The 12042-nt window shown below is 40.8% G+C and overlaps 1 protein-coding gene across 2 annotated transcripts in view; it reads left to right on the plus strand.

The window, feature by feature from the left end:
• NIBAN1 (niban apoptosis regulator 1) overlaps nt 1-12042 on the plus strand; it is an 87408-nt gene that overhangs the window by 47090 nt on the left and 28276 nt on the right. For both annotated transcript variants that reach the window (XM_084527351.1, XM_084527350.1), the window contains 4 exons: nt 1527-1657; nt 3035-3166; nt 3841-3955; nt 5494-5661. In XM_084527351.1, coding sequence (XP_084383477.1) covers nt 1527-1657; nt 3035-3166; nt 3841-3955; nt 5494-5661 — 546 coding nt within the window. The remainder of the gene's footprint in view (nt 1-1526; nt 1658-3034; nt 3167-3840; nt 3956-5493; nt 5662-12042) is intronic.

The following is a 12042-nucleotide window of genomic DNA, read 5'->3' on the forward strand; positions in this document are numbered from 1 at the left end:
GAGCCAGAACTGTTAGGTCTTGGACCATAACACCCAGTACACCAGAACATTCCACGCACTTACAGTCATCCACAGCTTTCCTTTCTTTAACCGTATTTGTTTTGATCTTTAAAATTATTTGAGATGACAAAATGCATGGACATCCTGGGAACTGTGAGGGTATATAAACTCCCTTTAGGTGTATGTGTTTGTGTGTGTGAGAAATGGCAATAAAATCCATAGTAACACTGGAAATTTTTCATGATTACTTTAGAAGGACTGTGGTTATGTGCTTGAAACAGCGAATATGACAAGACCTTTCTATGAGTTCGTCATAGCTGCTCCATACTTACAGCCTGTTGTATAAAATACAGGAACATCATGAACCACCCCCTGCAAGGAATCCTTTTAGGTGGCTGCCTGGTGGGTGGCTGGGAGCGTTTGTCTGTCTGGGTACATCACCACAGGGGGCAGGTGGTCCAGACCCTGAGCACTGCCTTGGTTCTTGCTGGTTCCCGTTTCACCCTTCAGGAGTGCTGAATGTCGGTCATGGTTTGGAAACCCATGCATATAGAAGGCTTGGGAACTACCTATTTTTGTCTTTTTTTTTTTTTTTTCCCCAAGTGGGATAAGATGTAATTTTGAAAGTGTCAAAATCGTTTGAGGTGTGAAATTATGTTTCTGTGTCCTGTGCTCAGAAGAAACCTTTGTCACAGGGCTCCTTAAAACAAAGAAAAATGGGCTGTCTCCAGTATCCAGGCTGGTCTCCTGTATCCAGGATGTGCTTCCAGAAATCTAGATCGTAGTCCAGGTTTGGGATTTTGCATTGCTTTAGAGTCACATAAGGACACGTGACTTTAACTTTTAGCTTCACTTCCCTGTCTGTAAAGCATTATTATTTCTTTGATAGGGTTAATGAGTTAATTACTTGTAAATTGCTGTAAGATTTCCAGAAATTAGACCCTCAATGTGTTTACTGCTGCTACTGCTGCTGCTGAGATCTTGATCTTAGCAAGACAATACAAGATTAATATTTCATGCGATGTGACTGAGTATCTGTTTACATTAAAACAAAGAAGGGGCTGCAGTGCCCAAGCCTAGAAACCATACTTTGTCAGAGCTATGAGTTGGCTTTAAAACCTGATTATGTGATAAATTTGGGTAACATATCTAAGCACTATCCAGTACCAATTGTGTGTGTTTCTTTGGAAACCTTATCAGCTATCAAACATCTGACTCTGTGGCAGTATGTTCCTGGGAGAGACATAGAGCATCTTTACTTAAAGTAATGGATTTGGGGTATGTTTTGCCCACTTCTGTCACTCCTAGAATTAAAAAAAAAATATATCAAAAAATCTGTGCTTGTGTTATCACAACAGCTGAATGCAATGAACCCTCCGTGAGGGTTTCCTGACCTGCTGTGCAAAAAGTGGCCATTGGTACAGTTGGACAATATTTTAGGTTGGTGGTGATAACTGCTTTGGTTCTGCGTTACAGTTCCTGAGCTAATGTATATTAAATGTAGTTAATCTTTATTTCTGCTTCAGGAAAAACAGAAGCTGTCATAAAAAACTTCAGCCCACACTACAAACGCCAGTACACCGTGGCTTTCTGCAAGCACGTGCAGGATGAGCTGGAGCAGCACCGTGACTCCCAGTCACAGTTCCTCAAAACCAAGGTAGGAGGACATGTGGGCTTGGCCCCATCCAGAAGCTGCCATACAGCTCTGCCCTCTTGCATGAAATAATTAATGCATTAACTATTTAAATAACCCATTTAGTAGTTGTAAGGTATGGAAAGCGTGATCTGGAAGAATATTAGCTACCAACTGGGCTCGGTTTTCTTGTTTCCCCAGTGTTGAATGCCCTCAAGTAATGTTAATAGGCAGTACAGATACTCAAAGCTTCTAAAAATCAAGTCCATAATTCTTGCAAAGTTATTTAGATGTTTCTCTATGTAAATACACAGAATTTAAATACCTAATAAATGGGTATCTAGGACATTTTGTATGTGTACTTTTGTTTGTATCACCCAAGTTTACGCAATAAATTTGCAAGTGTGGATGCTGGATTTGGTTTGGTTCAGTTTTAGGTGGAAAAGATGTACTTGGGTGTGGGTTTAAAGTTTATTTCTGAAAATTTTTCTTAGTTTTGGCTGTTTTACAATGTACATCTTTTGGGAGGACATCATAGGAGAAAAACCTTAACATGTTTCTGGTACAAAGTATGCATTTCATAAATGTAGAGTTGTACACTTGGGCAAAACTAGTTGTTTCCCAATGATTGCAAGGTTTTGCAAGGATGTTGGGAGAGCTATTGTATGTTTAGGGCAGAAATTTAGGTAGGAAACTCAATTAATCCTTTCAGCCATGGTTAAAGGATTCTTTAAAGAAGATGATAATAATCCCCTCTGTGAAATAAGCTACAGAGAGCTGATTTTTTATTAGAGCACAAGAGAAAAAGAGAGACAAAAGTCTCCTTATTAGAGGAAAATGTGGAGTACCAACCTTTAATATAAAGAAGGTTTAAATCTAATTTTTTGGCTGTGTTCAAAATCATGGATTTCTGATGCTCTAGAAATGAGTAGGGAAAAGATGTGATGTAGAGGGTACGGTGATAGAAAAGCAGTGTCTTTCAAAAACGTGTGCCAATTATAAGAGCACAGGTGTAAAAGTATTACAAAGAAATGTGAAATAATTGACTGTTTTGTTACAAAACTTTGCTGCATCAAAGAAATATTTTAGTGCATATTGGAAAGTAGGCAATAGTGATCTATGTCATTTTACATTCAGCATATCAACTGAAAGGTACATACGAACATCTCTGCCTCAGAAATCTGAAGGTAGTGCTGAAAGGCAGAGCTTCTCTGCTGCCTCATCACCACAAACTACAAGAATTTGATTGTTCGTGTAGGATCTGCCTGGTTCAAACTGATGTGCATTACTCCAGATTTCATTTGAAGATTGAAAAGCCCTCGTAGCAGTCTTACAGAAATAAAAGCTTCAAAATGTCCAGTAGTACAGAGTCATTTCAAATCTAGAAAATTGTCTTTGCAGCCAAAGGCAGAAGCTGGGACAGTCTTATATGAAACAGAGTTGCTGCATTTTGCTGAGGACCTGAAGAAGTGGAAGGACAGATATGTTGTTATCAAAAATGACTACACTGTGGATTGCTTTGAGACCAAAGAGGTAAACTCTCCTTCCTGTTATGTTCTTCTACACTCCCAAAAAGACCAAGGTCTGATGAATTTATTGCTGCTACTGTCTTTGTTTTAAGCAGTAATAGATGAGATGCTGTCTCCAGAAAGGCTGCTTCAGCCTTGTGGAATTGGCTGGAACTTGATAGGGATGCCTGAGGGTACAACGAAGTACCTTTCATTGGCCATAGACATTTGCATAAATTCACAAATCACACAGCACTTTGAACCTTCCTTTGAATATCACAGAACACTTTTTTGTATGTCATTATAATAGGTCACCAGGTTGGGTTTTAAGTAGAAATTTTTGGGTTGCTTCAAGCCTTAGTATAGTGAGGCTTTTTGTTATGTGGCTGCTGTAGTCAAACTAGCCCTGGCTGACAAATCAAACAAATAAAGCTTAGCAGAAAATCCCATCCTTTTCCCCTCCTTTCAGTCCCTGACTCTTCACCATGGCTGAGAAGCATTGAGAGAATATTTTTAAATACATTTTTTACTTAAAGATGTTTTAGACTTGACACGTGCGATGAATATATCTGAAATTCAGTCTGACAAAACCTCCTTCATTTGGGGAATGCATGCATTAGCTTTGTAAATGGTATGGTTATTTTGTGTTTTCCCTCTCCTTAAATCTCAGTTTTGACTCCCTCTGTCTTGATTTTCCAGGCCTACCTGAAAGGACTCAGCCCTAAATATCATATTGTTCCTGCAGGGGGCAAAGTGCTGACTTCAGAAGAAGATTACAATTTACTGTCTGATAAACATTTTCCAGATCCTGTTGGTAAGCCCTGGTAAAAGTTTAACTGCCAAACCTCAGGCTCTTTTTCTTACACAAGCCACTTCTGGGCAGACATTGAGGCTAGACTTTAAAGTAGATTAACAAAAGATGCACAGAGTCAAGTCCTAATTTCAAAGTGGACAAGCATAGAAGATGCCACAAACTAAGTTCAAAGAAACGCTGGCTGTGTTTTTTTCCAGTATCCCTACACAAACCCTTTGGAAGCTGTGCAGAAGCGGAGCAGGAACCACACTACCATTGTTTGCAGGCTTTGTTCATATTCCTGGTTTATTTGTTCCATTTTTAGATGCCAGCTGCCTGTGTTGATTCACAGTTGATAATATGTCCCACAGAGACGGCAGGAAGGTTGCTGTTGCTGGATTTGTTGTTTCTGTGACAGGAACTGCTGGGATTCTGCCTGCCCCCACTCCAGTCCTTGAAGATGAAGAAAGTTCAGTGTTTGAGGGACCAGGTCTCTCCATGTTGTAGAGTCAAATTTGGAAAGGGATAGGGGCAAAAAGTAGATAAGTTTTTTGTTTTGTTTTGTTTTGTTTTGATGTCCTGTCTCATACTACTTGACTTATGAGTGCTGGGAGGTGTCCCCAGTACACCTTTTCCCAAGATGGTACCACTGGCATAGGATGGTCAGAGGCTGGCATGGGGCAGCAGAGCCCAGAGGTGTCCTTAGCATGTCACCACAGCTCCAGAGGAGTAAGGGATGAGCAATGTGGAGCAGCCCAAAGCCACTTTGGCCTTCCCATGGCTTTCCCACTGCAAAGAGTGGCTCAGTTACTCTTTTACAGCCTCTCTGCCCTTTTGTGCAATGCTGAGATGAACGTCTTTTAGCTCTTGATGCACAGCACTGAGACAAGATTAGTTATATTTGTTCATCTCTAAATGGTGTTGTACAGTATCCCCTGCACACAGTGACTCAGGTCAGGCTGCAACTGCAGATACTTTATGCTTTCTTTGCTTCACCATCAAGGGCTTGAAGTGACAGTCCGTCAGGCCATGTTGCAGCTCTGTTTGAAAATCTTGGACACAGGGAAACTGCTGATGTTCCTTCACAATTTAATGCAGTTTGTTTCTACATGGGCTGTAGAACTGTACGCTCCTTTATGGTCTCTGTGTGAAGACACAGAGTTGCCCAGTATCTTACTTATTTGCCATGAAAACCTTTTCCCTAACAGTTACAGTCCAGTGACATAGTTTTCCTTGAAATTTTACCAAAAATATGTAGCTTCTGTCTACCTTGAATATAAAAACAAGAGGACATCAAGCTGCTACAGTATAACAGGGAGGTAGGTGGCTGATGCCAGCTGAGTTTGCTGGTCCTAGCTGTGTCCCACTGAAACCTCCCAAACCACTTGGATCAAGACAGGACCTCTGATTCTAAATTTTGATTTTGACATGTCACATTCATTGTTCAACTCTAGCAAAGGTCTCTTGTTTTAACAGTTCTGTCTGTGCTGTCATAGAAGAGAAAAAGAGCCAGCCCCCAAGAGAGCAGAAAATTCTAAGCTGAGATGTGTTTTGTGTAGGGTCAAGCGAGAAGGAGGTTGCTCAACCCTTCGTTCAGCTGCCTAGAGAGTTCCCAGTGTACCTGTGGCAGCCATTCGCCCGACACAGCTACTATTGCTTCCAGGAGCCAGAGGCTCAGAGGCAGTTCAGCGCAGTGCTGAATGACTGCGTGAGACACTCAAATCATGGTGAGTACAAAAAGGATTTCTGCCTGTACATCATTTACACCAGTGAAAATTTAAGTAGCTTATAATAGTAAAAAAAAAAAAAAAAAAAAAAAAAAAAAAAAAAAAAAGAAAGTAAAAAAGGTATCAAAATGAAAGTCACTTATGAAAGCTGTTCAATTTTCACTGCCTGAGAGAATGCATTAACATACCCCTTTTTCTTGCTTTGCTGAGAGCTGTTGGGTTGGATTTGAGCTGCAATGTAGTAAGCATGGAATAGAAGACATGGGAATGACTTTGAAAGTGGCACTCTCCTTTCTGTCAGTTCATGTGAAGCCAATATCTTGATGCAAAATTATATGAGTTGTTTACTAAACATTGCAAGTCAAACTCTCACCTGTGTTTGCAAGCTTAGCAAATGCAGCATAAATCTAGTAGACCATGTGTGTACAGCATTGAGGGAACGCAGTCCTCCAGTACACATTTGAAGTCTTGTCTTGTACATATATCTCCAATGGCCAAACATTTTCTGTTTTTGTTGGGTGTTGAGATGGCAGCTCAAGTCCTCAGCCAGGGTAGAGCCTTGTGAGTGGAACTTGAAACCTATGTAAGACATGGTATTGATTGTTTGCACAAGGGCACATTTTAAATATGACTTTCTGAGTACATTAGACTATAAAATTTGAAAAAACACACAAACTTGTGACTTGCTAGGAATATAAAAATAACCTTGCTTTCATGAAAGTGGAAGAGCTTTGGATCCTTTATGAGTTGGATCCTTCAGAAAAAGAAGTGCTTTTCACTTTTTCAGATGAGTGAGTTGATGTGATTTTTCTTTTTTTCATCAAGCTGACCTGATTCCCCCATTGATGTCCAGGCTCTTCCATGCCTTTAGTGTTGCTTTCAAGTCCCATTTACTCCTACTGCCCTCCATGGGAGATGGAAACAGAGAAACTTCTCCAACAATTTCATCTACTTGGGCCTGAAGCCCATGCTTGTAGATAGATGAATTGAGAGTGCAATGTGTAGACGGTCTGTTTTGCTTACAGCAGTTGCTGCCAGTGTTTTTTTAGCTGTTGCTTTTGTCTGCTGGTCATCAGTTTCACCCTATTACCTTCAGACAGTTGTCTCACGCTGTCCTCCCCAGATTCTTCCCATTTGCCACCTCTTCTGTCTTGTCTCCACTGCCAAAGAAAGATATTCCTGGTCCCCTCTAAGACTCCATTCCCTGATGACAACACACATAATTCTATTTCTAGGCAGTCCCCTAAGATGCACAGTTATGTGCCTAGGGCTGGGTGGTGGCTGGTGGCAGGCACCTTATTTGCAGGACATGCGGGACTCCCAGTCCTGATGCTCATTCTGAAGGTGGAGAGACTCAGCGTGCCGTTCTAGCACTACCAGTGTCGTACAAACCAGACAAAGCATCTCTGATACAAATCTGTGTAGGCGTGGGGAGGCTGAGGGCTAAAACACTGTGGTAAGCAAATACCCAGTCATGGGGACCATAAAGACTGTTTCATTACTAGATTAGCATATGCTAGAGGCAACAGTCTAGAAGGAACACACCTTCACTTGGCACTTCCAAATAGTTCAAGTCTATAGTCTCAATAAATATTCCTTTTATAGCTCGCAGAGGAACCCACGTTCCCATAGTGTGCCTGAAGGCAAAGCCAGCCTCTGTGATTTACAGTTCTGATTAGCCTGCTTTTAGCTGTGGTCATCCAGTATGAAAATGCGCCAGACTTTGGAAAGCTAACCCTTTTTTCCTCACCAGGGTTTGGTAAGGAGATGGGGATACAATCAAGTTTTCCTGGCACTGTGAGTCCTCCATGACTCGAAGCCTGTTCATTAGGTTTGGGTTTTTTGTTTCCCTATTCTGGAGCAAGTGTAATAGGCTTGAAAAGATTTTGGCAGCCTTTGTGTGTGTTTTTTTTTTTTTTTTTTTTTCCTTAAAGTTCAGCACATCACTCTAGGGCACAATTCTGAATTGGCAAAAGCTAGGACTAGATGACCTAACAGGTCTTTTCCATCTTCAGTGCCTGCAAGTCTGTGTTTTATTATATTTCATATGGCTCAGCTGTTGCTCATTTATGCATCTGTTCTAGGATTTATTCCTCTCAGCTTTTTTTGTGGTCAAGTTATTATCGAACAGAAGATTTTTAGTGACACCAGAGTACCTTTATCAAGGCTCATCCTTTCTGTCACATTATTTCTGCTTGACAGACTGGGAGATAAAGAGAGTCTGTATTAAGACCTACTGTTACAATGGTAAACACGAACAGGTTTTTATAGCTAAGTAAATGGGGCCCAGTATTTTCTTGATTTCTTGCAGTTGTACCATCTCCTAGAAACCAAAGTGTCATCAGTGGAAAAATTATCACTGTCCTGCACCTCAGTAACCTTAGCTCTGCCCTTGAAGTGAACTTCTTCAGTGTTCTTTTTTTTTTTTTTTTTTAATGGACTTCATATTGATTTATATTAGTTCCTGTGTGACTGATATATTACTTTATTAATACTTTTTTTTAAGCTTTATTTGCAACCAGTTCCATCCACAAAAGACGGGCATCTGAACAACTTGACAATGTTATATATACGTGCAGCAATACTACAGATTAATAAAGCTTGTGATACAAATGTAAGCTGTGTTCTTATATTAAAGAAAAAGTGAAAAGTGAGAAGAAATGTGAAAAATCCTTAAAGTTTGATTATGGAATAGAATTTAGTGGGATGAGGAGCACTGGCCAAGGCAGCACTCTCCCCATCTCTTCATTGCCAGGGCAGATTTGGCAAGGGCAGGAGAAAAGCAGATGTAATGTCTGTCTTTTCTATAAAATAACACTAGGAGTTCTGGAAAGGAGTGTATCTTACTGGGTTTCAGCCAAAAATTCAGAGGAGTTTTTAGTTAAAACCGGTTTTCTCCCAGGAAGCAGAATTAAATACCGTCTCTCACTGAACACAAACCTCGAGTGAATCAGCGTGTGGTTTTGACATGGGAGCTACTCTGGGATTCAGCTATTTACTCTCTTTAGAGTCTCTCATCTTAAATAACTGGTCCGTCCTGTGTTTCTGGGTTTTTATGTCGGAACTCCTGGTCAGAAGAATAATTACAAACATGTTTGGATTTAGGGATTAGTGCTTGCAGCTGTGATTCAGGTGTGTGGACTGTGGGGTTTTCATTCCCCCTCAAATTTTCTATTGTGTTCACCTTTCCTTTATATTAATTGATGAGGGTTTGTAGTTTAAGGAGCAATGTTATACACCCTTCTTGAGTGCAATTCAGATAAAACATATTAAAAACCTTTAAAATGTGGCTAAACCAACCAGGACCAGATTGGCCATGGTACCGTAAATATTCTAACTGAACAGGATGTGTACACCGAGATTCTGTGAATTAGCCTGATTTTGAAAGTTGAGCGATGGATTAATCTAAGTACAGAAATCATCCAAGTTCAGTGATTCATCTGGGGAACTCCCCTTTTGCTCTTTGCAAGTTGGCTTTTGTGATGCCTCAGGATTTGGAGAGGAGATCCAAATACTTTGGGGGTTTTCAGCTGTGAGGATGTGTGATTAAGGGCTCATTGCTGAAAACACAAATACCCAGGGAGCAGCAGAGGAACCCTGACAGAATAACAGAGGAAAAAGGAGATGAAGGGGGCCAATTAGGTGTAAACAGGAGGGTGGTGAGTCCAGTCAAGCCCCACACTGCTATTTGCTTGCGAGTGAAGCCTGTGTACATGTATACCAGGTGGAATTAAGGATTTCAGTGGGCTGCATTAATGACCATTGCATGCAACTCTGAAGTGCCATGATTCATGGAATTTTACCTGCTGTGCACGTATATAGTCTTCACTCACCAGCAAAAATCAATCCAGAATATTTGGCAAGTAGGAGAGGAGGTGTGGGAGGCAGCAACCGGACAGACCTGGGAGAGGGACTAAGCCAGCTAGTGAAGAGAAGTAGGGGCCTGAGAGTTACTGTCGTGGGACTAAAGCATGGACCCATCTGTGGGGCAGGTAGGGAAGGATGTCACAAGAGCTGCAGCTACTGGTGCTGCCAGATTTGGCAACCCTAACATAAGCTATGTTTGCGTTTGATACTCTTTTCCAGCAGAGTTCGAGTCAAATAAATTTCAAAATTTGTTTTTACCATTCAGTGTGTGGCCCTTCTCCTGTTAAAATTAATAGTTATGAAACTTTGCTTCTAGGGAAGAAAAAAAAAAAGCTAACTGTAAATTTGCACACTCAGTACAGAGGTGCTGCTATCTAATCTTGGCAGTTATCTCAAAACTTCTTTACAAAAGCTCCATCAGAAAGCTTCCTTCCCTCCACATTGTCCAGTTCTCTACCAACACCTTCATAATTAAGGATTTCAGTGGGCTGCTTTAAGGAACATTGCATGCAGCTCTGAAATGCCATGATTCATTGCTCATTGAATTTATCCTAAGGCATAGGATATAAAACATAATGGGCATATTTGCTGCTTTCTAAGCTTTTTGACTATTATGAATGAAAGGGTGAGCTAAATTAGTTAAATGACTTGAATGTGCATATATAAAGATAATTTTCAGGGGAAGTCTCTAAACAGGGAACTTGGGGAGCCAAAAAATACTCATGGCAGAAGAGGCTTTTTCTAAGCCAGCAAATACAGAGGAGTCAATCATAAAATGTGGTGAAGAGTAATAGGATTTAGTGATGACTCTTCCTAGAGATAATTCCACATACAAAGAAGAAAGCACAGTTCTCTGGGCACAGTGCTACACAATTAAGCTTTCAACATTTGTTTATCTGTCCTTGTGCTGTGCAAGACTTGCAGTATTTTCCCAGGGTGATCATAAAGCCTTCAGTGTTTCAGCAAAACTGAAAAATAAATGTTTAAAATGGCAAATGTGTCAAGACAAAAGAGAGCTGTCAGAAGAAGATGCAGGTTCAAGGGCTACTAGAAAACATGTTCTGATCTTAGTTGGGACACATTCACAATGTAGCCAGTGTGGGGTTATTGATTTTAGTAAATAATTCGCATTGTTCACCACAGTAGAATTTTTTTATTTTTAAAGACCCTTTACTGCATCGTGTCAAATATTTTGATATATTTGTTTCAGTTTTCATGATTCCTTCCTCCCTTCCCTTCCCTTCCCTTCCCTTCCCTTCCCTTCCCTTCCCTTCCCTTCCCTTCCCTTCCCTTCCCTTCCCTTCCCTTCCCTTCCCTTCCCTTCCCTTCCCTTCCCTTCCCTTCCCTTCCCTTCCCTTCCCTTCCCTTCCCTTCCCTTCCCTTCCCTTCCCTTCCCTTCCCTTCCCTTCCCTTCCCTTCCCTTCCCTTCCCTTCCCTTCCCTTCCCTTCCCTTCCCTTCCCTTCCCTTCCCTTCCCTTCCCTTCCCTTCCCCCCTTTCCTTCTTTCATTAGGTAGGCTTCTCCTTTCCTATACAAGATTACCAGCTATTGTGTTTCACTTGGTATTTGCTGTTAAAAGAGAGGGCCAACCAGTTGGTGTTGGGATGTAGGGAAGTCTGCGTAATGGGAAGGAAAATATAACTAGCTAATTCTGGGAGATGCAGAGTTTCACTTCTTGTTTTTATATTCTTTCATCTGGTTTGATTTCACATCCGTATCTTGATAAACACCCTCATGACACAGGAAGCTAGGGGACTTTCAAAACCATATCCTGCCATCTCCAATTTCACCATAACTAAAAAAGTAGAGAAAAAATACATTAAAGAAGTACAACAAGGAAATGTATTAGGCAAGAGAGAAATACAAAATGTCATTTTTATCCTTATGCAGGACATTCTGGCACAGCTTGGCTATGATAGGAGAGCTGAGACTCTCTCCTAGAGATAGGTTTACTATCTCTGTAATGTTTTGGATTGCCACCAGCTCTGTCCATATTTCCTATTTCAACTCTAAGTTTAGCTCGCAGTTGTTTTTCTCATAATTATTTGTAGCTTTCCTACATGGACGTGTGTATAGTACATACAGGACTTACCAACTCTTGGACTGTAATTCAAAATAATTACTGAAGTGTTGGTAAAGGTTGAGAAAAGGACATTTAATATTCAAGCTGAAGGAAAGGTTGGCTGTATCAGGAGAAATACTGTCTTTGTTAGACACTTCCTTCTCCTTGTCATCCTCTTTACTAGCTATGTGCAAATCCCTGCCTCTGAACCTGGTTCTGTACTGCTTGTCTTTATCCCTGTACAGAGCAAGGCATCTGTCATGAGTCCAAATAGGACTTTGGAAAGATTTTTGAGTCTTCATGTTACAGCCAGGTTGGCTTTTCTTCTCTGGGGAGGGCAGCTGAAGGAAAGAATTTTCTTGTTCAGGTATCTTTATCAGGATTATCTTTCTCAGAAACTGTGCAGAATGACCAATTAAAGTAGAAAGGAGTAGGAAATTGCAATTGCTTTGA

Source organism: Aythya ferina (assembly GCF_964211825.1).
Source record: "Aythya ferina genome assembly, chromosome: 8".
NCBI classification, from domain to species: Eukaryota; Metazoa; Chordata; class Aves; order Anseriformes; family Anatidae; genus Aythya; species Aythya ferina.